The 27,301-nt window shown below is 39.0% G+C and overlaps 1 protein-coding gene across 1 annotated transcript in view; it reads left to right on the top strand.

Annotated features, from left to right (window-relative positions):
• RSRC1 (arginine and serine rich coiled-coil 1) overlaps positions 1-27,301 on the top strand; it is a 168,588-nt gene that overhangs the window by 25,073 nt on the left and 116,214 nt on the right. Inside the window, exon 4 of the mRNA XM_037406974.1 lies at positions 12,914-13,084. Within this exon, the coding sequence (XP_037262871.1) occupies positions 12,914-13,084 (171 nt within the window). The remainder of the gene's footprint in view (positions 1-12,913; positions 13,085-27,301) is intronic.

Below are 27,301 nucleotides of genomic sequence, written 5' to 3'. Positions count from 1 at the left end.
GGCACGTATCTTAGAGTAATCCAATATGATCACAAGGACTGGTGCATCTTAGAAAACTGAAGCTTGGTAACCAAAGTTATCAAGTTTCTTATGCATTGCAACTGTGAAGTGCAATAGATTTAGAGATGATACCATCCCTCAGATGAGATGATAATACCTTGATTGCCTGTGGTTAGTCAACGTACCCTTATGTTACTTATAATAGGAAAGTGCCAGGCAGGGATCAAGCTCTGTGTGCTGTCTGCAGTATCGATGAGTATTCAAAACAGAATTTCAGCCCTAAAGAGTTGGTAGTTCGATTAGCAGCAGGAAAGAATAGGTGTGGGGAAAAAACAAAGTTGGAGAGAGAGGACAGATGCACAACAGCACAACTGCCTGCCAGCACGGTGGGCTGTGGGCAGGTAGCAGTGTCATCGCAGGCATGGGGATATCAGTGACTACTGAAAAAGCATTTGAAGGTACCAGAAGGGTGGCAGGCAGGATTTCCTTGCTTAGTACATTGTTAACATACATATATTACACCTTTCAGTTCTGAAATCTCACTATGTTCCAGTTCCCCCTCTTCCAACTCCCTATAATGGTGTTAATTTTCTAGGAGTCATGATGTAGCTGTTGGGAAGGTAATTGCTGTTTGGGGGATGCAGTAGGTAGTGTTTTATTTTTGGAGTTGGTTTAACTGCACAATTTTGGTAATATTCTCAGTGATGGAAATAATACAGTTTACATTTTAATTCTGGCCTTCAGGTTTCAAAATTGAGATGAGGATAGTATGTAATAGCTGCCATTGCAGGCTTCTTGCAGATTCGGGAAGGCCGTGCAAAGCTGGTCTGTAATTATTTCATGTTTCTGCTGTGGTTTTGTGAGGTTTTCTTATTTTATGTTTTAAATGAGAAGCAAAGCTTAGAAGAAAATTCCATTGTAAAACTGAGAATCTTTTTATACACAAAGGCGTAGGTATGCAAAACTCACATGGTGATAGAGCTTTATTGTCTGTTTAAATTGGGACCAATATCAGTTAGTCTGCAATCAGTATTATCGATTGATCAGAACAGTTATAATACATTTTGAAGTATAATAATCAAGTAGCTGTATTGCTTTATGTATTTTTTTAAAATAACCCAGATTTTGTTGTTTCTTTTTGGTGTGTATTATTTTGCAATATTTTATGTAACAATTGCAGGTTCCATGAGGAAAACTCTCCTTAGAGAGAGTATTCCTCAGAAAACAGTGAGGAATACGAAGTGAAAATGCCAGAGTTTTTCTGCTCCCTTCCTTGGAGTTTGTAATTAGTCATTAGAGTTGGGGGTTGGGAAAGACACACCAGGGTTTATAGTTGACAACTTCCAGTAAAGTAGATTCTGCAGCTGATAAGCCTGTCCGCTACGTATTCATCAGTCTCCAGCAAATAAGCTGTTCAATGTTCACCTAGGAGAATATTAAAAAAATACCATGCTTTCCTCTGTCTACTTTGTGTTTGGAAAATATAAAATATTAAAGTAAGGTGCATCTAACTTATGTGTAAATTAAAAAATTATCTTTGCATTTATAGACTGTGTGTTGGAAGATAGTCATAAAATATACAAACTGTTTATGTTGTGTCTTCAAAAGACTTAAAAGACTTTGACAGTATGGCATCATATGTTTTTGCTTTTTTTTGTGTGTGCACTTTAGGCGTTTCTAAAGCCGTTTTATGACTTGATTTTCAGAGACTTGATCCTGTAGTCAAGTTATGGCTATTTTCATTGAATGTATTTAGTGTGGTGTGGTTGTGTTTTTGTGTTGTGTTTTGTTGTTGTTGTGGTGATATTTTTTTTTTAACTTGGCGAAAGAAGATAGTGTTCTAAAAATCTTTCTATCTTCTTCATAAACCTATGAAGTAAAAAATATAGGTGGAATACCTCAAACTTCTTACATCTCAAAATTTAAACCTAAGTGGCTAGTTGTGACTGAATTAAAGAAAAATGTTTCCATTTTTCTTAATTGTGAGGTCAGAGTAATAGTTTAGTTTGTTACCAGTCAAGTAAAAGTAGGCACACAGCTTTTCACACAGCGTCATTTGAGACCCCTGTTCATCACGGGAATCGAGTCTGTCTCAATAGTTCCAGTCTTTAAGCAGGGTTTGGGTTTTTTGGTGTGTTTTTTTTCTGGGTTTTTTGTTTTGTTTTGTGTTGTTTTTTTTTTTTTTTACCTTTTAGAGGGTTCTGCAGCTTGCTGCATTGTTGAAGAATGAGGAATGTTGACATGTTTTCTGTTAGTTCAGTTTTGGGTCCATGCTGGTGGTGCGTGCCAGTTTGAGTGCCTCGTGTTGACAGTGCTGTAATGCTCTGGATTGGGGTTTTTGTGGGGTGTTTTTTTTTTGTTTTGTTTTGTTGTTTTTTTTTTTTAGCTTATGAGAACAGTTAGTATCCCCTGGTGTAAGTTGATTTCAAGCATCTGTTTAGGTAATTTCTTTCAGCTGTCTAGTATCTCTTTGCAGATGTAAGTATACATAAATATTATAGCATCTTTAAGCTCAAACCATGATTGGGGCCTCAGTCTTAGATGATTTACAGTCACAAAAAATAAAACAGTGGCCCAGTCAGAGAGACAGAAGAGGAGCTCTTACCTATAGCTAATTTGAATGTCTCAACAGCCCCAGGGAAGTGAAAAATTCAGCCTTGAAATCTCTCATTTATGTTCCTTAGCGTTTTAACATAATATTGGAGGTGTTGTCAAATTTACAACAAATAATTACCCAGATAGTGATTCCATCTGGAAAATGAATTCGACCCTTTTTCACTGCTGTGTGATACATCCAGATCTTCCTGTAATAGCAGCTGCAGGGTCACTGATGCCTGCATGATGTAGAAACAAATAATTTGTATTAAAAAACAAAGTGTATAAAAAACCAAAGTGTATAAAAAAAGAGTATTAAAAAACAAGATAGACCCTTGTTTTTTTAAAATAGATTCCAGCTGTATCAAGAACAGAATAACTGCATGTGTATGTGTACATTAATTACAAAGTCTGGTGAATGTACTTGCTAATAGTACGTTACCTTATTCATTCATGTAGAATTTATGTTTTTCCATTTTTTTTAAAGGACGTAAAAAAGATACAGAATGTCTTTCCTAGAGGATTGTACAATCTAAAGGACAGAAGTTTCATACGGCACATTTTCTTCCTGGTTGTTTTTTCTTCAGCCTAAGCAGTGGCAGCTCCTGGAATTTGCTTAGGAGCCGGAGGAATCCTCCTTGCTGGTATCTTTGTGTGGCGAACGAACAACTGTTCTGCTCTTGCCTCACCTTGCAGTTGAGCAGCTTTTAAACTCTTGTATGAGCAGAAGGCAAGCTGGGTATTCTCAACTCGTTTGAGCTTTCTTTTTATTTTTTTATTATTTTTTTGTTAGTGGATTACTGGAATAATAATTACTTCTCTTATCAACTTTAACTTTGTTTTTATGTGGAAATTTATATATAGTATACACACAGCTGGGTGTTACATACATCTGTGTAGGTAGGTGTGTGGTTTTATGCCCTTGAAGTCAAGAACTTCAAGATTGCTTTGAATGAGAAGGGACAGGGAATCAGAGGGCTGGCTTTTTTCTTGGTTTATTTAATATTTCTTGGTTTATTTAATAGCCAGAACAGCGTACCAACTTCTGTTCCTTTGTTATTTTATTACCTAAAGTTGTTAGAATTAAATTTTAGCTTTTTTCTGCTCAGTCATGAGATAGCTATGTGAATATAGGGTTAGAAAAAATTCCTGTTTTGAGGCAGTCTCTAAGAAAAGAAAGGTGTGAGAGGAATTCACTTCATATAACAACAGATGTGTTCTTAAACTGATGGTCCTAATTTGAGGTGAAATCCAAGCAAAGAGAGGCAGTTCAGAGTCTTCACACAGATTACCAAGGGAAATGAATGATGCAGCATCTTTTTCCCCAGTAAAGATGAGGCCAGAGATCCTCAGCTCCTTTGGACCAGTTATATCAAGGACAATTAGTGACCTCTGTGTGAGCTGAAGGAAAGAAATGGGGAGAGAATCCCCTCCTGCCATCACTAACGGAGCGGAGCAGTTCGCAATTCCAGTAGATCAGTGGGAGCTGTTCACACAGCTGTTCTCCCTTCCCAAATCCCAGCCAGCACACTTCATTGCGCTTACTTTGGCCACAGCTGCTCCCGCAATCCTGCCTCTGCATTAAAAAAGCCTGTTGAAAAATAGTACATATAGTTTTCTGTGCCAAATGCAAAAATAATGTGTATCCAATAACACTGCAGTTAGTTTATGTACTTACATACGTATGTGTAACGTGCATCTGGCCTTCTGGAGCAGCTCTCACTTCTGTGAGGCATGTGAGGCAATGCTCCTCAAGTGAGCCGTTTGGTGAAGGAGGCGCACAACGGTTACGTACAGGTTAGTGCAACTGGCTGCTTTGGGCATTTTGTACAAGCATGTCAGCAAAACCAAATGGTTTATCTCCATGCTCGAATAGCAGCTGTTGAATCTATGATTTCTATTTCTGGTGTTCAGATAATACTTAGTAAAGTCTGTTTTCTGGTTTTAGCTTTCCATGAAGGCCTTTGTGGAAGAGCTCCTGCAGCTGATGGGGACGTAGTCAGCTTCTCTTCCATCGCTCATTCTGTAGGCAAGGCGTTCTGCCCCAGCTCCACGAGGAGCAAGTCTTGGAGTAAAGGGCTGCTGACACAAAAGCTCAATTTGCATCAACTTTCTGTATTTTTAGAGTCAGTTCTTTTTCAGCCTGTTGTTGATGTCCTGTAGGTTTTCCGGCCCCTTTGTGGTGGTGTCGGCGTGCTGAACGGGGGATACGCTGTCCGTGGCGGCACTGGGTCTGCAATCTTTAGCTGCTGCGAGCGGGCTCGTTGTAGGCTGGTCTAGGCAACAGTGGCACTTCTCCTTGCTTCCAAAGAAGGCTGTAGTCTGGAGAACTAAATCTGTGGTGGGCTGCTTGAGAATAAACAAAACCTAAAAGTACCGTCTTCTCTAGCTGTTCTTCTGCCCGGCTGCGTTTATGGGCTGTTCATGCCAAGTTTTCAGTAACTGCAATCTTTTTTTTTTTTTTTTTTTTAATTACAGCACCTTGGAATTTTGAGTATTATTTCCTCAAATGTTTGATTATATAAATAATTTATAGGGGGAGAATTGTTTGTTGCTGACCTAAGTTGATGCCTGTATCTGGTGAATCTGTTTTCTCAGTTCTGTGAACGGGGTTCTCAGTTGTCCTGGTTATTGTTTATATTTCACCTTGTTTTTCTCTGGCACTATGGATAATATTAATATTCCTCTATTTTATCACTTACCAAACTGCTGGCTTGAAAGAACTTCCTTCCTCCTGGCACCAGTCTCGTTTCAGACTAAAAAGCTGACTCTGCTGCTTAGTTTTATTTTCACTTACCTTGTATTTAATAATAAATAAACAAACTGTACATGTTATCTATATTTAACCTCCTCAAATGCATGCATTTTCAAATTGCAAGCTGATGGTGACCTGAAATGTATCCATATTTGCATTTTTTTTAAAAAAAGTAGATAATTTCTACACCAAACACTTGCAATTGATGTTTGAAATTATTTTACCTTCCCCAGGAACTTGTACTGTGGTTTTTTTTTATTTTTTATTTTTTTTCCCTGTTAGTGAAGCTGAGTTAAACAAGAAACTTTCTCCTAATATGGTTTGAAAGAGAACATGTCATTTTGCTGCAATTCTTTGTGCATTTGCACTGTGTCTTTATTACCAATATGAGTATCCAGGTTTGATGCAACGCAGTTGTGTTCCACTGTTCTTTCTCAGACTTTTGATTTATTGCTGAAGTATTAGAGAGGCATGAATTTGTGGCTATTGAGCTAACAATAATCTAATAGGAATTGTATCAGCTGAGAGATGCTTAGAAGAATGCCAAGGAGGAACCTGACATCTCCAAAACTTTCATTTGAGCGGTGGTTGCTGTTTGCCAACAGAACAACTTATTTTTTCAAGAACTTACTTTTCACTGAAAGAGCGCTTGTTTTCTTCTGTTTGAGCTGTCTTGTTCTTGTACTCTTAATTCCTTTTTCCATTTAAAAAAGTCTATATCAGTGACTGTTTTCAAATTGTAGTGTTTTGAAAAGATTAGATTGTACCTATAAGATATAGTTCAATGCTTTAGAGCAATATAATTGGGGAAATACTAAACGACACTGACCTCATTTCCTTTAGAACAATGAAAATTAATAGTTTCACGTTTTATTAGGCTGATATTCCAGATGTAGTGTACATTTAATTAAGTGTAGTTTCCTTTTGGTTATGGTATGTGTATCTGCTTTTTGTCGCAAATTCTTTCTAGTTTTACAGTTTTCCACATGTTTTCTTTCACCATTTATGATTTTTTCAAAGCAGAGCTATAAGGATTTAAATCACTTTAGCATGCAGCAAAACAGTTCCCATTCAAACAATAAACGCCATTTTAAAAAGCCTTTAGATCTTCTGTCACTTCATAAATATAAATGTATAAAAACATTATGCAGTTGTAGCGCCCACCTGCTAATTAAATGCAGATTTCCTCAAACTTGTTTTAAAATCTGCTTATTTGTTTCAACTCTGTCTCTGCTCAGAATACATATGGCCCTTGTGAAACTAATTATGCTTATGGAGCAGCTGTTAAATTTAGTGCAACTAATTTTATCCAATATTTTACATTTTAATTGATTACCTGTGAAGAAATTAGCAAATTATCACTTATTGTGCAGTAACTGAATGGGCTTTTATGGATACTTTCAATTTTTACAAGTGGACTAAGTGTTGATGGAATAAAGACATTTCTTAGGATTTTAGATAGGAAAGTTATTGGTGAGCCTTGATTATCTGGTGTGAGAATTTAGGGATACTGAGTGATGCCAAGCATCTGTGTGTTCTGTAACTTAGACATGAAAAGCAGATTGGAAAGTAATAGCTTTTCACAGAATTTTGGTAACATATGGGCTTATCTGGATCTAAGAACTCTTTGAAGATCTTTGAACTTGACTAAATGACTTAACCTTTGGCATGGTGGGTGGGTGTTTTGTGTGTGTTGGTTTGGGGGGAAGGGGGTGTGCATGCTGGCAGTTGACTCTCGAGCTTGATTTTTTTTTATTTTTTTTTTCTCTCCCCTCCAGTAGTTCTATAATTTGGACACTTTGGGACTTGCTTTAATAGGAATAACCGGGATTGTATCTATTTTTCAACAGTAATAAAATAAAAACCCCCTTATTTCTCTGCTAGATCTGTGGATGTTTGTTCTTGCTTACTGATGAATTTTGGCACGGATGACTTCTTGTAGCTCCATTTCATGAAATTGTATATTTTCTTTCTGTATTTGTCATAAGATATTTTAATAGTAATTCATGGTAACGTACAGGTGAATTCATTTATGCTACAAATGGAAAGGTACCGTAGCTTGTTATACACGGAGTAGCAAATCTAGTATACTTTGATTTTCACTTTATGAAATTGTCTTCCAGTGTCACGAGCCTATTGTGCATTTTGGATTTAATGTAGGTCTTAACGGAAGTTTGCATAAAGTGTTCTTAAGACAAATATTTTAGGATTTTGGGCTTACAGGCAAGGAAAAAAGTCCTTTCCTAGAAAAAGCTATCTCATTAAAATGGTAACGTACTTTCAAGTGAAGTTCTGTGGCTTTAAGTGCAGCTTTTCAGTGTGCTTAAGCCTGGCACTGTGACGGTGCTGGCGGTGCTCTGGGTCGGGGTTAGCCCTCGCTCGTCACCCGCCACCGGGAGGCTGTGCCCGTGAACCCAGCCGTGCTGGCGGGGCTTGTGGCCGCTGGGTACGGGGTGTATTTCAGGCAATATGAAGCATCGTTTTTCTTGTTGGTCTTGGTCTTAATAAATTAATTTGGTGTACTAGAGAAGGGTCAGTAGCCTTGTGTGATCTAAATTTCTAAGGTTTCATTGTTCAAATTCTGCAGTTGCCACAGAAAAGCAGATACTAGAGATTGAATGTTACCTCTTTCTTTAAAAGAAAGAGAGGGGGAAGAAACAGCATAGAAAATAAGAGGAGAAAGCTGTTTGGATTGCAAAGTCAAAGACTTGAAGCTTACAGCATTCCAGACTTGCTTTTAAATATTGTCTTAATTTCGTGCTGATGTCTGTAGGAAGGTATGTGTTCACAGTCACTTACTGTTACGTGGAGGTTTCGGACAAGGCCAAGCTACATGGGGAATCGTGGCTTCTCCATTGAGTAGTCCTCTTGTCACCTGGTCTGTTGGAACTTGTGCGTGGTGGTGCAGAATTAGTCTCGAATTGTATTAGCTTGGGGTGTAAGAGAGATTGGAGCTTCCCTCAGAGCTGGGGGAAATTAGACCGGTTTTAGATTCTGAGGTCTTGGAACAGTTGTATGTTAAGAGGGCAGGTTTTTTGGGCGTACTTACAAATAAATAAAAACTCAGGAAGAGTAGTAACATCTGCTTGTATATATGAAACACAGCATATCCTTTTGCATATTTTGTGGAAAGCTGTGCTTTTTCCTTCTTTGTATTTTTAAAATGTTTTCGTGTAATTTCTTTGCTTTCTGAACACATATTTTTGGTCAGTATATGGTGGTGTATACCTTTCACTTCCTTCTTGCTGTGAATCTAATTGCATTATCTTAAGTTATTTAAGTTTTCTTAATTTCATTGAATCAATTATTTCATTTTTGTTCTCATGTTCGAAATGCTTGACACCCCCCCACACCCCCCCAAGATTACATTTTATGCCATTTTTAAAAGATAAAGCGAGTCTCTTCTTTGCTTATTGTTTTGGTCTATCCCTTCCTTAAGCTTTTCGGTTTGGGGAGCAAGAAGTCTTAGGGTGGTTTTTTTTTTGGAAGGCAGGGAAAATCTGTAGGCAAAACCCATTGTCTGTTTGTTTTCCTGAGTGTTTTGCAGTTCACGCTTGTGCCGGTGAGACTTGTGGTGCAGGGTCCCTATCCATCTTGGTGCTTGCCCTGTGGCATGGCCTAAAGAGCTACAGTTTCATGCGCTCTAGAAGAGATGCAGTGTTCATGCAGTGTATCAGTATAATTGTGGCTTTTGCTTCAGTCGTAGTTAATCATCATTTCCTATGGCACTTCACAGAAACTGAGAGCTCTCTTAAGAGTGCACGCAGTAGCAGAGATCAAGAAGATTGTGGTCTTACCTGCTTGAGCCCAGCAGTTCTTACATGGTTTATTGCTGGCTTCTTGTTAATTCCGGTTCAGTTTTGGCAGTATTGCTGGCAGAACTTTATCATGTAAGATGAAATTGTTCTAGAGAATTATACTGCAGAGTTTGTTATTTTTGGCATCTTAAGGCTGTATATTGAAGTATTTAGTCTCTGTGCTTCCTTTGTTTCATCGAAGTGTGGTAAAACTACACAATGTGTCTTAACTCATAATATACGAAGCTGTTACTTAGATAGTTAAGCAAATACATTTTAAAATTTTCATGCTTTTACTTGTGTGAGAAGTTCCTAAGATTTTTTTTTTCAGCCTACTAGTACACTTAAGAGTTGAAGTTCAACTTAACTTTGTTAATAAAACTGTGGATTGTGGTTGCCTAGTGGTTTTTCTAATAGTCCTCCATTACTATGACTTTGGATAGATTGTGAAGGAGAAAGGTTAATACCAGGTAAGCTTTTATAAAAAATACTCGTTGCTGCACAACACTGGGAACACAGTAGTTACCCCGGTTTAAAGATAATTAACAGAATCTAAGTGTCACTAGCATTTGGAAATTAAAGGGAGCATTAATGTTAGACTGTTCCTTTTTTCTTTGCCTTGGTTTTCGTTACTTACTTCACCCCTATTCATAGAATCATTCAGGTTGGAAAAGACCTTTAAGAACATCAAGTCCAACTGTTCATGGCTGGGCTTAGGGCATCTTTCTGTATTTCTGGAGTTGTGTTGCTTTATTTGTGCTTTATAAATACTGTTTGTGATCAATATAAATACAAGGAACTTAGCAGGCAGAGTTAGTTTTATTTGGGAGGGCTGTAGCTCTGAAGCATTAAGGGAAAATAATGAAAAATATTTGCAAAGAACTTTGTACAATGACGGAAAACCCAGGAAAATTAATCTTTGGAGGTCGTGCTATGTCTCTGTGTGGATCCAGGTCAGTGTGGCTGATGTTTACCTGGTGCTGCACCAAGGGGCTCTGTTAGGGCATGCTTGTCTCTTGCTCTCAGCGCTCCTGCCTTGGCTGCTCAGTCCTGTACCAAGCAAATAAACCCTGTGTACGTCTTAGCTACTGGAGAGCAAATGTACAGGAGAGACCCTGCAAGGGGATTCAGGTGCAGCAGAATACACTAGATCCGCCTTGCAACTGTTTCTCTGCACTGTTCTCTCTATAGATCCCCTAAATAGGGCATCACAGTCAGTTGGGGTTAGGCTGGAGCCTGCAACCCATGGAGGCAGCCAGACTTCACACCTGAACTGCCCTGAAGACCCTTCTAAATGTGCTAACTTGTTATCCGAGCTAACAAGTCTGACCAGAGTGAAGTTGTCTCTGCATGAAGCCAATTCTGGATTGCCTGCATCTGTGCTCTGGGCTTATCTGCAGCCCCGATCAACTTCTCTGGTAATTGAAGGATTGACTGAACTCATGTGTCCTGCAGAGATGGATTCTGTGGAGTAGAACTTAACATTTTTGTTAAGGTCTTCACTGCAATATCCCATTGATAGTCATCTGCCTGCCTCACCTGCGGGACTGGGACAGGGAAGATGAGCTGTATCAGCTATTTTCTATAACCGTAAACCCCAAAGGATAAGCTATGATTGGTGATCACTCTAGGCTAATAAATTTTGTGGATGTAAAAGCCTGCAAATGAAAGAACAGGGACAGCTTCTGTAAAGCAAATGTTATCAGTTTGTCAATGCTGTTATAAGTACATTATTACAGATTTGATGTGACAAGTCTACTTTTAATTTTTAAAAGCGGCTCTTCTGTATATCGATTATACCTGATGTTTGTTCTACTTAAGGCATGCAAATGGCTAGAAATCTAGGATTTGAGCATCCAGCTAATCTGAACTGAATTTGCTGTTATTTGCACCTGTGAAATGTAGATGTGAAATCAAGTTCAAATTTGAGCAGAGCAAGTAAGCTCTCTAGCAATAAATACTTTAGATTCCTCAGTTATTTCCGTTTGAAGGACTACACCCTTAGGTAAGGAGAGGCCTTGCATCAAATGAAGGTGATTTGTGTTGCTACAGAGGTTTTCTTTGTTTATTTTTTTTTTTCTGTTTCTGGCTTTGCATCTTACCTGCAGAGTTCTCAGAAATCAAGGTTGCCTTTGAATAGTGTATGTCTGTAAGTGGTCTGTAAATCTGTGCCCGCCTCATCATGATGCTTGTAAAACCAGTGTCTTTGTGCCAACCAAAATATAGTTCTAATGTCCAGAGTACTCTTTTAGGTCAAAACTTCCTCTGCCTGAGAAGAAGAATGGATGAATGCTTTTTAATTTGTGATGACATAATAAAAATCCATTTTGAGACAGAAAACGTTCTATAGTTCATAATACACCACTTAAGTGGTAATTTGATCTGTCGTATTACTGCTAATAGTGTGACTGATAATAGGAGATATTGTGTTGCAAGAGATGCCATCTGCTGAATGAAACGTAAAACGGAGGTTCTGACCTCTAGCGCTAGTCTGAAAGGCTCGACGGCAAGAATAGATATGTTAACCCCAGCTTGCTGGACAAGTTCCAGACTTGGTAACAACATTCTTCCTAAATGTAATTTATAGCTTCATCTGGATGTAGTATTTTCTTTTGCTTATTCTGTTGTTGAGTTTTATAAAACAGTTGTTACCTTTTAAATGGAGTGATCTTTTGTATGTGATTTTGCCTTTAAAGGCCTTTGGAGTTTTGCGCTCCAAGAGGTGCTAAATAATTTTTTTATGCTCTTTTGAAAAATGCCCTTCCCTCTAGCCCTCTTAGTACTTAATGAAACTTTTCAATGAGGTGCTGTCAGACCTTTTATGAAGATGTACATTGTAAAAGAAACTAATGCAAACTTCAACTGCTGCTTTCCTAGGGGTTTGTTGTCTATAGCTACTCGTGTACCATAGAAAAGATGTAGCGATCCCTGATAAATTATAAATTAAAATTTGGAAAACTATCTACAAGAAATAATGAAAAGTTTTCTTTGGGTACCCAGAGTAACAGTCATGCTGTAATACTTCTTGATCTTTTTTCATTCAAGTAGATCAGTAACAACATACATTTATTACAGAGGAATGGGTAACACGATAGAGACCAGAATATCCTATAGCCTTGTAGGAACTTGTAACCAAGAACCAAATACATGTGCAAATGCTTGCACCCATATGCTGTTTCTTGCATTATTGGGCCTGTAGGGTTGGCCTATTTATGGGTTTTCTGCAAACTGTATTTCAAATCTGATTTTGATATTAAGAAGCTGTGCGCAAGTAGCAGCTCTGCAGGCAGGACGTAGGGGTTTGGACACGTCACTGCTGGCTCTTCTGGTTTTTATTGGTATGTCATTGTTAGTGAAGTATTTAATATGTAAATACAAGCGTTTAGTAGCATCTGCAAATTCTTTGATTATCTGCCAAGTTAAATTGATCGGAACTTAAGAATTTAAAATTTAATGTTCAAGAAAAAATGTCCTTCCTTTCCTCATCAAATAGGTCCAAGGAGTCCTTTGGTAATGCCAGATTATGTTGGTGGAGGGTGGATGCTGCATAGTTTGGTTTAATTTATTTTGCGTTCTTCAGAGTAGAAGCACTGCTTTCTTTTTCACAGTTCTTTTGATAAATGGGTAGTTTTTTATTTAAAAAGTATTAAGCTACTAAATGATTTCAAAATGTGTTTAAAATAGTTGGACTGTATAACAAACCTAACATACGGTGACAGTGAAAAATGCCTGACTGCTAAATTTTAATACTATGGATTTTGTGTAGATCACGATCAAGACCTCGTCAACGTTCTTATAGTCGAAGTAGTGAAAGATCCAGTCATAGGAGAACTCATAGCGGGTCTCGTGAAAGAGAGCGGCGTAAAGGCAGAGAGAAAGAAAAAATAAAAGAGAAGGGCAAAGGAAAAGAAAAGGAGATGTGTGGCACGAAGCATGGGTAAGTGACATGACAAACAATGTAACTGTAAAACAGGGAACTATTTAGTGTATTTTTACTCTTTTTGTAATCAGTTTGCTTCATTATATAAACTAGGTGGAAATGATTTAAAGTCTTTGAATAGTGTGATTCTGAGTATTTTAAAGTTCCAGAATTGGACATTTCAAACTAAATTATGGTTTAATTTACAGTTCTTTTTCTCCCTTTATTTCAGGTATGTTAAATAGTTTTCTTCAATTGACTTAATTTTTCCCCCCAATATTTAAGGAAACAATTTAAGGCAAAAATGAGGAGTATTGCATAGTATGAAGACTGTTTCCCATGAAAAGATGGATTTCACTGTTTACCAGCCCTCCGTGCCCTATTGGGCTTCATTTGCGGCTCAGAGCACACTTTCAGCAGAAGCACTTGCTGTGGGGGAGTGATGGACTGCTTTCGGCAACCTGCTGGCAGCCTCCTTTCTGCTTGAAATGATCTGGACCATTGATCTTGTTTTTGCAGCAAAAAGGCGATTTATGCAATTACTTCTGCTTTATAAATCTCCTGCAGCCTTTACTGTGGTGTTTATCTTTTCCTTGTTTATGTGATTGGTTTCAAAAAGGAAGACGCTGGTGTGTCGCTTCATGGACTTCCCTTGGGATTCCCACTGAAATGCTAAATGGGTAGTTCTGGAGTAGCACCCTCCACCCATGTTTGTGGAGGCGTCTCACAATTACCTCCGTGGTTTCATGTCTCGATGGTATGAGTTATTTAGGCTCTCAGATATCTACCTACCTGCCCATGGTTATAGCACTGATTATGTAAATACTCGGGATTAGCTATTTGCACGTGTTTTTTTCTTATTTGCAGTACATTAGTTAGACCACTGGGAGCTTCAAGAGTGGCACCTTCATTTTAAGGAATGCTTTCCTTGTTTTACTAAGCCATGAGGGATATTTGTCTCTTCTTGTTGTGGATGTTTTCAGCAATCGGTAGCATTCAATGTAAATAGAACCCCTGAGGTGTTTGCAGTATGTCTGATAAATCACAAACAAGATGCCTTTTAGCCATTTACCTGAAGTTCAAATATATTTTGGTACTTTTGGAGGACTTGAGAAGAACCCTGGATGTTCCAGCCAGAATTTTTTTTTTGTTTGGTGGTTGTTGGGTTTTTTTAATTAATCGAGGTAGAAAAGTAGAGAAAGGATCCATACGAGCACATAACATTTGATGTGGGAGAGGTTTTCTGGACTTTGTGTCCAGAAGCAGCACATCTTAAATCATGTTGGAGTATATAGCAGTGCTCTATTAGCATACTGCCTGGCTTTCGGTCCTTTTATAGCAAGGATCAATATGAGATAGCTGTAGGAAGAGCACAGAAGTGCTCGGAATTTTGGGGCAAGCAAGCAATTTATCTTCATATTTTGATAACTTACTAAATTGCTTATGCTAAAATTGGAAATGGCCCAAACAGGGCATTTTGTTTTCAAGGTAGGTAGGACAAAGAGTACAAATTGATAGTAGAAACGTTTTACGACATCAGTCCATTTTCCTCTGAGCTCAGGTACTGACTGGTATTCTTTGTACAGGGATTTCGTACTTAAGGCATTATTAGACTACAAAATGAAATGTACCTAGGATGATGTTGATATCATCTGTGCTTCATAAACTTTTCTGAGGGGGGATGACATGTTTCTCAGTTTAATCAAATAGTGATCAAAGTATATCTGCACAGGGACTATGGATCTGCGAAGCTTTTTTCTTTGCAGTTATTTGTCATTCTGAAGATTGAGACTGTATCCGCATCACATTATTATTTGTTAAAGGCTTTGCAAAGCAACTTACCTGACTACAGAGAGAAGGCAGAGCTCTCTGATGCAATTACTGCACAATTACTTGTCTACAGAGTATTCTGTTAGAGACCCCAGTGCGAGTGCTTTAGGAACCTGCAGTTTTCCTTGAATGCCTGTGTGTAGGAGCAGAGCAAGCGGCTGTAGTTTCTCTTTGCCTTGCATGTGCTCCAGGAAAATGAGGCCAAGTAAGGTGTTTCACAGTTGTGGTTTTGTATGCGGCTTTCTCAAGCCTCCCAAGCTCTCCACTTTGGTCCTCTATATTTTATCTTTTTTTTTTTTTTGGGGGGGGGGGGCGGGGGGGCAGTGTGTGTGAAAAGTATGGGAAAGAAAAGATCTCCTTGGCCAAAGAAGGTCACCTCTCCTTAGTTTATAGATGTGTAGGATGAGGGATGGCACAACATGAGCTGAGTGAATCTTTTGCCTAGATAAGTCTGTTGGCTTCTGGCATTTTGTCCTTTTCCTGCAGCAGCAGCAGGGGAGATTCAATGGTTTGGTGGTTCTGTCTTGATGCTCCTTTCTGAAGAAAGCACCGAGATAATTTTTTTTGTTGTTGTTTTCCAGTAACTATAAGGCCTTTTGTGGTCAGCAGAAGGTAGCAAGTTGGTTTTGCTGATATTTTTTGAGGGTCTATGTTATAACTTAGCATTTTTGTCTTGTCATGTGTCAGATGTGGTTTTGTGGGTATGGTTAGAATTATAACTCTTATTATAGCTTGCCTCTGCAGCTGAGTGCCTGATGCCGGTCTGACGCAGCACAGCGGTTCGCTGCCTCGGCTGGAACTTCACTGCTCGCCCTGGTGACTTAATGCTGGAGGAGACCAGGAAGCACTAAAGCAATTTGCTCTATCAGCTGTCTGTGTCACAAAGGCAGTAAACAGTGATGGGTGACACTTCCTCAAAATGTGTGGGTTTTTTCTTGGTTTAAGTTGGATCTAGTTTGGACAGAAAAAAAATATTTTTCCTCCTGGCATATTCTGTGTCACTAACACAATGATGGTGCTGGTTTTTCAACTTGGTCATTTATTTTTTTTTTTCTCTCTGAAGTGTGAGGAAGAAAATCTAAATGGACACAAAAAATGACTGTCAGGTGTACATTTGGATGTGAAATACTGAGAGGAATCTGTTGTAGATGACTCTCCAAGTGACTGAATTTCTAGATTTAGTGTTGATCAGCACAGAAAGTAATGTTGCTCTACAGAGCCTTTCTAGAAACTCCAACAGCAGGGGATCATAGGGAAAACAATGGTCCTTCAACCTCTGTGTTGAGCATAGATCCTTACAGGTACTCCAAGACACAGCAAGGGCCAGGTCTAGTCTTCTGTTTACATCCATGTATGTTTGGAGTGTATTTATTGGAAATAGCTACTTTAAAGCTATAATGAAGATCATGCTAAAGCCAGGTTGTGAGAAGGTAAATATAAATTATCAGGTGCTGGTTGACTTCATAGTTTAACTTTGCATAAAAGAAGGTATTCCAGCCTGTCTGCACTGCAGATTATCTGATATAAGTAGTCATATATTTGGGAAGTGACTGTTCCTGAATAAAAATGCAATTTTTGCACTACTTAAGGAGCAAATGGTTTTATTTGTTTGTGGCTTATATAAACTCTGATGATAGTTTTCTTTTCTGCACGTGGCTTGTGCCTGTTTGTGCATGTGAGGGGGAAAGGCTTGTGTTTGGTTTTTAAATCAGGGCAACTTCAGGTCCTTTCAAATTAGATCTTGTCTTCACAGTGAACATCTCGAGAGATTTCGAGAGTAAAAAATTCTGCCATTAGTAATCTGGTCATCATCCTTTGGCATTCTCCATTTCAGTGAAGATTCTTTAAGGCTGAGCACTGACTGAATTTCTTGAACGCTGGGGAAGTGTCAGCCGTGTCATGGAGATGGGCTGTGTTACAGATACAGCCCCACAGCTCAGCTCTTCTGTTCTCACCATCGGAAATGTTTTAAGACATACGCTATTTGTTCAGCCATTATGGAGGGAGGTTGTGGTAACAGCTGCTTTGAATTTGGGTTGGGAATCTCATTTACAGCATCTGACAGTACTTGGTGAAAAAAGCTGGTGCTAAGAGCTGTCTGTCAAGCTTTGAAATCGTTTTGCGCTCACTTAAAGGGTAAAGCAACGCAAACTCAGAAAGCATCCCAGCAGCACACGCTAAACATTCATAAACAAAAAAGTGGTCCACCTTTCAGATTATCAGGATTATTTAATTTCCAGTGAAAACTCTGCAAAATAAAGCTGATGACAAGCATGTAGCAAGAAACGTTCTTAACTAGTTATTATTCAGCTAATGCAGGGCTGCTTATTTTCCTTCCATTTTGCAAGTGATTGAACTAAACAGTTTGCCTTTGCTGTGTTGGTCTCCTAATCTCATAGTAGTTGTTCAGACTGTGTTCCCCCTATTTTTGTTTGCTTTCGTTTTTTGTTTGTTTTGTATTTGTTGCAATGCATGGGAGAAGGAGCTTTTTTGCCTGGGAGGACATAGAAAAAAAGTAATAATAAATGGTATGTCTTTTTCAGAGCAACTGTTGCCAGCATTTCCAAAGTAAAAGCACTTGCTTGGCCTTGCAGCTTTTTCTATTCATCCGGTCTCCCAGGCCAAGTTTCAAATCATATTTCTCTGTTTGTAATAACAACATTGTTCCCTCGTTATGACCCATGACTGCAGCAGTGATGCTGTGCGCACTATGGCTTTGGGCTGTTGCTGTATGCTAGAACTGCACCATGCTGACATGCTGGATCAGGAAAGCAAACTGTGTGCATGCGGTTCTTGTGACAGTTGAACTGACAAGAGCTGTAACGAGCTGTTACCGCCCCTCTGTAACTTTTACAGACTGCGCTATATCTACTGATACGTTATGAAGTGCTAGGGAGTAACATGGAATGGATAAAATAAGGACCAATATACATTTTGTGATAAATTATAATTTTCTGTTAATATCTGGTGTCTAGTTCTTACTAATAAGTTTTAGTCTAGTGACTTTCTTTATTAAATTTTTGTTTATTTGAAAAAAGCAAAACTTCAGTCGTCTTTATTCTGCTAAAGTAGTGTATCAGGTCCTACCTTTGGCTGTGCCATTTCCTGGGTCTCTTCTCTTGGTTTCATTTTTTTTTCCATTGCAAAAATGAATCTTGTGTGAGAGTATGCACTCTGGGCTAAAACAAAAATGTAGGTAGCATTGATCAGAAAAGGTCACTGAGTAAAAAGGGAAGAGCCTTGTCTCTGCATCAAAGGAATGGGGCGGGCTGGGTTTAATTTTCAATGGCTTATCAAGAAAGGAGTTGCAGTTCTCACAGCAGGCCCTTGCTGTGTGGTTTTGATTGATTATGGGAAAATTAGTGATAGACCTCCTGGAAGTATAGTGATGTACTTTATCCTATAAGTGTGACTTTAAAAAAAAAAAAAAAATCTTGTTGGTTGTTTGGTTAAGCTGAATTGCACTGCTTTCTAGAGAGAAACATGCTTAAAAATAAGATTTGAACTAATGACAGTGGGTTTTTTATTACAGAATTCTTTCTTCCTATTATAAAAGATTCTGTCCCAGCAGAATAGGAAAACAAGGTGCTAGATACAGTCTGGATTATCCATCAAATGTGAATTTGACAGCACTATATTTGGAAAAGATAAGTTGCAAGTAAGCAAAATAGCTTTCCCCTGTTCTAACAGCATGAGAATTACTTGAGCTTTACATCAAGACTGTGGCTGGAAGAGGTTCAAGCCTCAGTTCCTTCTAACCCTTTCTGGTGAGGTCTCCAGGTGCCTTAGGCTCACATACCATTGCGGCCCACCCCCAAGGTGAAATCTTAGCATGCTTTTTCTGACATGGAAATGTGATGTATATGTGTGGGGTTTTATGCTGATGTCCCTTTAGATGACTAAAGCAGGCTTCCAGCCAGTAACCTTTATTTTATACACCTATGGCACCTGTGGGGTACTTCCTTATCACTGTCTTTTAGACTTTGTGCACCTGACACACACTTTGTTTCCTTCTTTTTCCTTCATTTGTAACTTGTTTTAAGAAAATAGATATATTCACTGGAGCAACAAATATTTGCTTGTAATGAGACTGGGCAGCCCTTCTTCCCCTCCCATGTTTATTTGGCTCTTAATGGAGCAGTCCTGTGTGAGAGCTTTGTTCTTTGTTGTATGGTATATGAATTACTAATATAGTACTAGCTAGACTATATCCTGAGTCTCGAACATTAGTGACCTTTTAAAAATGCACTATAGATTGTGAGGTTTTTTTTTCTAAATGTTATAGGGTGGCTTATTTAACAAGCGTATCAGCACTGCAGTTTTGTCTTATATGTGAAATGAGAGGTTTTCTGTATAACTTTAAAGGTATCAACGTATGTAACTGTTCCTAACATGTATTCTTCTAAGGTGGTATTAAATCTGGGAAATACATTTATTTTCAGTATGTCTAAAAATAATGGTACATAGTTCTGTTGAGTTGTGACCTGAGGACTAGATCAGAGCAACAGATGAAACGTGTCACGGGGTGCCTGGAGGCTCTGTGAAGGTGCCCCCGCTGCTCACGGGGATGCTGCGGTGGGCAGGGGGCTGTGCGCTCCTTGTGCCACACACTGGCGTCCTGCTCCACAAGGTGGGCCTGATGGCTCTGGGGGAGCTCGGTCACTAGTGGAGTTTTTTCCACTCCCAAATCCCGTGTTTAGACCGGCAACTTTTGCATGCTGGTAAACTTCCCATGTCAAAGCCTTCAAAAGTGAAGTGTTTATAGTACTGATTTGCTTGAACACAAAATTATACCACTACAATAATTTACCACTAATTTTTTTGCCAATCAGAGCATTACATTAATCTTTTATTTATGCTTTTTAAAATTCATTTGTTGTTTTAAAACAACTTGTATACGTGTTTTCATTGACCTGTATGTGTGTGCTGTTGAATTTTGATGTTTAAAGTCTTGATTAGCTTTAAAAACATGCACGTTCTGGCATGCTGACATGCTTTTCATAAGGATCATTGTTCATTGTTAAATCCGGGGGAGAAACCTACTGAAAACTAGTGAGCTTTAAATAACTTCTACTGGATTTATGGGTTTCACCTTAGCTTTCTTAGTAGCAGGATTTTGGATTACTCTTTAAAGAGTTTTTGACAATTTTTAATGGAATAAATTAAGAGCAGCTTCTCAGTTGTTTTGCAAAAAGGAGTGCTGTGCCATTAATCAAACCTGACCGCTATTTTAATTTCTGATACTTAATAAGGCTATCAATACCTTTGTGCATTAGCCATTTCACAACATCTTAAATGCTTTGACAGATACTACAGAGCTGAAGAGTGTGTTTTTCAGATATAGTCTTCATTTTTCCTTTTAATTCCGTATGTTAGGTCTTTAAATATTTGCTGAGGTCCCTCTGGCTAGGGGACCTTTCTCAGTGGCATTTAACCAAAGCGCTCGCCAGTTGTGTGTGCCGTGCTGAGCCCTGGCAGCTCCCAGCAGGTTCTGCAGACGGTGCCTGGGTGATGAATGCCTGTTGCTGAGCTTTTCAGTGCTTGGCAGAAGACTTTAGAAGTAAATTGGGAATATTGGACTTCTCAGAGTTTGACAGCAGTCAGACAGTCCTGGAGCTTGTTGTATTTATTTTTTTTTTTTCCCTTACCTTTTTCCACGCTATGCAGTGGGAAGTAATTTATGGTAATTTTCTCCTATTTGCATATAGGTTATAGAGTTCTGTGGTGCAAAGCGCACTCAGAACTCCTTTTAAGTGTCTGTTCAGATCAAAGCAGGACTGTGTGATAGCTGTTGTCTGACACCAAGCTGTGTGGTGTTGTTTTCATTAAACATTTATCATACTTCCAATGTGACAGCAGGCAACTTTGTGCTTGGGTAACATGTTTTCATGCAAAATTTATTGAAAAAGACGAGACGTTGTAAAGAGATCTTGTTGCCTTTCACCAGTGGCGAAGGGTAAATGTTTGATTGGAAGGAGAGATACCTCTAGCACGTTTTGGTGGCGTGTTACACTGAAGAACTGTGAAATGCTGGGCTTTTAATAAGGAAGTAAATATATCTTAAAATTTCTTATTCTGAGAAACTTTGCTCTGACAGATCATATGAACAGTTTTGCATTGTGATTCTACATGTTTTTAACAAAGGTCTATTACGGTGCCATAGCGGTGGAGTAGGCTCGCGTTTGTAAATGAAATGCTGACTTAATAGTAGGGACTAATACACTCAATTTTTTAATAGCTCCATGTGTATAAACAGACTCTTGCATTTAAGACTATCCTAATAATTCCTACATTTCTCATCAAATAATCTGTGCAGTATAAGCCACTTTTTGTTACAAAAATAGGTAAGATACTATATTTAGTTGACAACATACTACTTTAAAGCATGATTGATTATACATACTTGAGGAATATTACATTCTTCCAGTGATGTGTTTTTGTTTTGAAGCACATCTATTATGAAATAAATTTTCCAGCCTGAAATCGGGGGGGTTGTCCCTACTCTTGATTGGGGGGGGGAAGTGTGTGTGCGCACATGCTTGTCTTGGCTCCTTTAAGTTACGCTAGTGTATTTTAAGAAGTTTACCAGCAGGACACATCAAACAGTTATGATTTGGCAAGCAGTTAATTCATGTTATTGTTTAATCACTTTCAACATTTCTATGGGCAAAATACTCAACTTCCAAAAGCCACTGTTGTGCCTGGCTAACAAATTCCCTTTATGTGAATGGTCACCAGCATTTTTACTGAAAATACCTGTAATCCTAATTTTGTAATTGTGTCATATTGCAGAGAATCTCCTGTTCATTGTAACTGATGCGTACTCGAAGCCTCGTTGGCACTGCCCCTTCGTGGCACGCTGCTGGCAGCTTGCGGTGAGCCCGGCCACTTCCTTGGGGACTGGGCTACTGCCACTGGCTTCCAGCTCCAGCAGCACCGCCTGGCTGGAGGAGACCTGCAGCTCCTTTTGCTCCTGCATTGAGTAATGTCTTGGGGCTAGCCAGAAAGGAGGAGGTTGTGACGTACATGCTCAAGGGGGGGTCACCAGGACCCCCTGCCTGCTGGTGGGAAAGCTGTCCTTGAGAGCAGGGCTGGGGCGTTCATCTCGCCTTTCTCTGTGCACCCGTGATATTGGCAGCTGCTGGCTCTGGTGGTGTGTTGGGAGCAGGTTGTTACTGTCTGCAGGGTGTTTCACCTGCTGCCTGTGCTATTGCTTTTGGAGACCAAGAATAACTTTCTGGTTTTTCCAAGTGTACAAAATCACTATGTATTCTTGGAGAGTTTGGTTATGACAAAATAGTTCTAATGTGCAAGGAATCTGCAACTGCTGTTTATTATTGTGGAACAAATTGTATGTAAAGAGGACTCAAACAAAAAATAAATTGATTCTTCTGTAGTTCTTTATTGCTGCTTTTCTGTTGCTTTTAAAGGAAGAATTTCTTTCTTTCATCTGCCTCCTACCATGGCCCTGAAAAAGGGTTATCCCAGCTGGGAAAAATGAGGATCAGGAGGTGGGTCTGCTATTGCTAACATCATTTCCAAATGCTGTTTAACACAACACTATGGCCTGAATAGTATTGGTGATATTGCATAAAATTTTCTTTCTTAACCTAAGGGCTGTGCTGCTGTAGCCATGACAGTTTAAGGTTACGTGAGTAGCAGTGTTGGCTGGGAAAAATAATATCTCTCTTCTAGATCAACTGGTGTAAGTAGGGAAAAATGGTCTTGTTTTTGAAGGCGTGAGACCTTCATCAGGTCTAACACACCCTCAGCAATCATCAAGCTTAAATTTAGGTCAGGAGCAATTCCTCAGGGTGCAACATGTTTATGCTAATTGGTTAGACAATAAGAAGGACGAGTAGCTTATCGCTTCCCATACTGTCCACGGTGACAAGAGGTAGCTCACAAAATCTGTACAATGTTAGTGTTTATCTGATCCAATTATGCACATGCCGGTTCCAAAACATAATCTCTGTAGTTGTTGGCCTAAGGTATTTGTGTTCAATCATCTCTATTCACTTACAAATGGGATTTTGTCACACTGAAACTGATTTTGTCGCTCTAAGACCCTTTCTTTAAAATCTTACATGACAAAATACATTTATCAAGTAGCAGAAATGTGCAAATATAAATTGATGTTCAGGGTGCTACAACACCTGTTTAATTTGCACTGCTCGCAGTTCTCTAATTCATGAATTATTTTTAATTATTTTGATTCTCTTTAAAACTTAGAGGCTTATGAGGATAATATAGCCAAAGTAAGTTGCATTTACTTTGCAGCTTAAGAGTTCAGAAGAAAGGATAGCATACTACTTTTGTAAGTTGATTCAAAACATAATAAATAAGGTTTAAATAATAAATAATAAATAAATTCAGCTTCTGGGCTGAAGCCTTGCATGCCATGTTTCAACCTTGATCATAGTTTTGTTGTTGAGTTATAAGCATTGTACAGTAGGTGCTTCTAATTAAATTGTGACAGACCCTTAGCTACAGTGGAACGACCAGTGTCACTAGGGAAAACGCTCTGTTCAAGAATAGTAGGCTTTGTGGCCATATGTCCATATTAAACACAGTAATTTGTAGAAAAACTGTAGAACTTCTTTAAAACCTGTTTAAAATTACCAAATGCATTTTGAACGCTGAAAGTAAACTACTTTGGTCCTGTGTTGGAAACTAATTTGAGTTACTTATAGTAGAATTCTCTTTGTTCTTTTGTCAGAGGGGGAAAAAAATCTTTCCTTAATTTGAGTGTTTTTATTTTCATTGTCTGGACTAAATTATGAGGGCTTTGACAGCTGCAGTCATGCTGTTGAGAAGTTGTTATAACAAAGTTTTAAGATGCCTCATAGTACTTACTAGTTCCAGTAATTTGTTTTGGTAGTTTCTTGAGGAATAGCAGATAAAAAGCTTCTAAAATTTTATGACAAGTTGAGCCCCTTTGTCCAGCCTTGGGGTATCTTTGACTGCCAGCCAGTTGCTTTGACTTCCTACAGAGGGGGCTTTCAAACATCTTTAAGATGTATTGCCATGGTAAGGGAGTTATTTATGCAGAATTGAAACAAAATGTGCCACCTCTATTTACTTGTTTTTCCTGCTTTTACCTTCCTTTCTATTTTTTTTTTTTTTTTGTGTTTAGTTTGGGTTTTTGTTTTGTTTTCCCCTCCAGCAATGTTTGTGCCTGACATACTATTATTATTCTGGTCACAAGGGTTTGCTTAAACTAGTTGGGAGTACAGGCTGAGTTACACTTTCTTTGACGTTCAGTTTTGAAAAGTGTTCCTGCTTTCTGTTCTTCAGCATCGTGTTGGCAGGAGCAGAGCCCTGTCAGCTGTATCACCCGTAGCGCAGAGGAGCAGCAGTGGGATGCTCAAGCAAGCGTGTTCCACAGTGTTCTGATATGAAGGTTCCTTGGATGGAAACTACCTACCTGCAGTCGGTACCAGTTTCCTTTTACCCAGTGTCAGAAAAGCAGCAGATAAGTGCTGCTCCTTTAGCCCCCACCCACGTTCCTCACTTTCTTCTACTTAGGATCATCCTGCCCTTTGCTTGTGTTAGCAAGCGGCTACACGGTCTGCTGGCACTACAGATTCTCAGGGGGGAGCAGGGACGTCTTGCCACAACTTCTCTGAAAATTGCTTTAAAATAAGCTGTAGGCAGGAGGGTTGTAATGTCATGCTGTATGTGAGGAAAAAATAGATCTTTTTTTATTACAGAGTTTAAAAGGGAGCAATGCATGGAAGAAGAAAGCTGAGTAAATGAGACTACATGGTAGCTCACCTTGTGGTGAAATGTCTTTTTTTGTTATTAATTAATAACTATCGTATTTATTAAGAAAAAACTTTTAGTATTTATAACCTCTGAATCTGAAGGGATTAATAACACTGGTTTTTTTGTTGTCAGAAGGTGTCTCAGTAGATACTCCACCCTCTCCGTAGCTAGAGCAGCAGCAAATAGTACAAGGGGCTGACGTACTGTGGTGCTTCCCCACAGAGTAGCCCAGTAAGAACAATCACTAGTTCCTATTTGTGGTGTTTTACATCGTAAAGATTTATAAAGAGAAAAATTGAAAACATAATTAAAATGGAAGCAGAGTGGAATTCTAGTGTGATCAAACACTAACAGAATCCAGCTGGCCAGCATGCAGGGTTCAGACTATTCTGTTTTAAAACATTTGTCTCTTAATTCCAGAAAGACTCAAAAAGTAGAAATGTGAAGTACAACATAACTTCTGTCGTTGATTATTTTGTTATTTTGAACTGGAGAATTGACTGTATGGAAAATATTTCAATTTCTTTATAAAAACCGAAACCAAGTTACTTTAGCACTTTTTTTTTCTTAGTCAGAATTCTATAATAAAAGTTAAATGCGTTTTGGAAATTGTGAAGAAAGAGTGCCATTATTTCAGATTCCTGCCTTACCCCTCCCCGTGTTTATATTACGCTCCTCATGAAGTGCAGGTCTTAATCACCTCTGTGGTGTAAGGTGTAAAGATTGCACTTTGTGTGCGTTCCTTCCGGAAACGACTGCAGTGAGCTGTCTCGTTGAAAAGAAATAATTCAAACTTTATTGTCTTTATATTACTTCTTTCTCAACTCTTAGATATACATGCTGCCTTAAAGGATAATTTATATGCCTTCGCTGTGGTGATGCAATTTTTATCACCACATTTTAAAGCTGCAAAGGTAAAAGCACATGTGACCTGTGCTGCTTCTAGTGCCTGTTACAGAGCAAGGCTCAGTATTCTGAACCATTTTAATAAAAATTTCCGGAACGTCCATGTTTTGTTTGGACTTCTGTAGTGAGGATCTCAAAGGGAGAAGCAAATGGGGACGCGTCTTCCAGACGGATGTCCTGGTGCTCTTTAATCTCTTTTAAACGCAGAAGGGAAATCCCATGGACAAATGCTGTAGTAGTGGTTGATCTTGTAGCAATGCATTGCAACGGTTCTTCCATCGAGACTTGGTGGCAAAAGGCAGTGAGACCTTGCATGTGAGTGAAGAATGTAGAAGAAATTCTGAACACAGTGGTATGGGTTATGATGTAGCATTTGGAAAATTTTTATTTTATTTTTGTTACAAAAATGCCTATATTCTATCTCTAGTCATTACAGTTTTGTCTTTGTATTTTTAAAGTTCTTCCTTCGGTAGTTGAATGCTGGTTGTCTTGCTCAGCCTGTAGGCAGAAGGGGCATTTTCGTGTGCTGCAAGATGATGTTTGGACAGCAGCACCGCGTTACGGCTTCTCTCAGCCTTTCCTGGATGTGTTTACTAACATTTCTTTCTCAGAAGTCTACGCATTCCGAAGTGATGCTAAACTTTGTGGACACAAAGAAAACCTGGTGTTTACATTGGCTGAGGTCTGCTTGCACATCTGAGAGTGGAACAAAGTGGGAGAGCAGTTTTTGTCCAGAAGCTATGGAAGTAGAAGATGGATTTGTCAGGAAGCCTATTCATTCCATACCCATACTGGTGGTTTTCAGGGACATGGGTTCTCATGCTGCCTTACCAGTTCTCTCAGTAGAATTCTGATCTAGAAATGTATAGATAGCACGTACCTAGTCCTCATTCACAGATTTACAACTGACTAAATGTTGCTGTCATGAAGGTCATGCACTAGAGCAGTTTTGCAGTTATTAAATACAGCAAAACGCTTATAGCATGGTATCTGCTGGTCAGAAATACCTCGTATTACTGTAGGCAGAATCCAAATATATAAGCAGCTAAACTAAGTCGCCTTGTACTCATGGTGGTTCTTTGAGGTGTGTTGTATGCAGACAGATTTAATAACTTGCCCATTCAGAATTGTTATTTTCTGATGGAAAAGGAGTTGAGTATCTTGAACTGCTTCCCATCTGGATGCTCAAGAGGAGGATTCATGAGAGTATCCAAGACGCAGGCTGCTGATGGTACATACGAGCGTTTCAAAGAAGCTAGAAAAAATGAGGTGATTAGCTTTGCTGGAAAAAAATGTTTAGGTGTAAGAAACCAGAAGGAAGCAGCTGAAAGGCCAAATGAGGACAATTTCCTCTGCGGTAAGTCAGCCAAAGGCTAATGGGAAGCAGAGTAAGAGTTTCCCCTGAAAAAGACAGAGATGCCCATATGCCCAGAGTAGCTCCAGGGTCACTTGCCTTTGACCTAGATTTGTTGCTATTGTCGACTGAGCAATGTTGGCCTTGTTTTTCTTTTTGTTTGCTAAAAATCCCCTTTTAAGACTAAAAGGGATGGCCATTTATTTAATGGGCTGTGACATAGAGACAGCCGCGCATGGTATGATTTCTTCTCCTTTCCCTACCAGACAGCTGTAAAAAGCCAGTGCGGATAGTACGCTGTGTAAGCTGTGGAGCACAACTGTGCAGAAGATGTCAGAGAACCGCTGAGCCTAGAAAGTAAATTTTACCCCCAGAGT

Source organism: Falco rusticolus, chromosome 13, assembly GCF_015220075.1.
Source record: "Falco rusticolus isolate bFalRus1 chromosome 13, bFalRus1.pri, whole genome shotgun sequence".
Taxonomy (NCBI): domain Eukaryota; kingdom Metazoa; phylum Chordata; class Aves; order Falconiformes; family Falconidae; genus Falco; species Falco rusticolus.
Note: the sequence above shows the minus strand (reverse complement) of the source record. Positions and strands in the feature narration are given on the sequence as shown.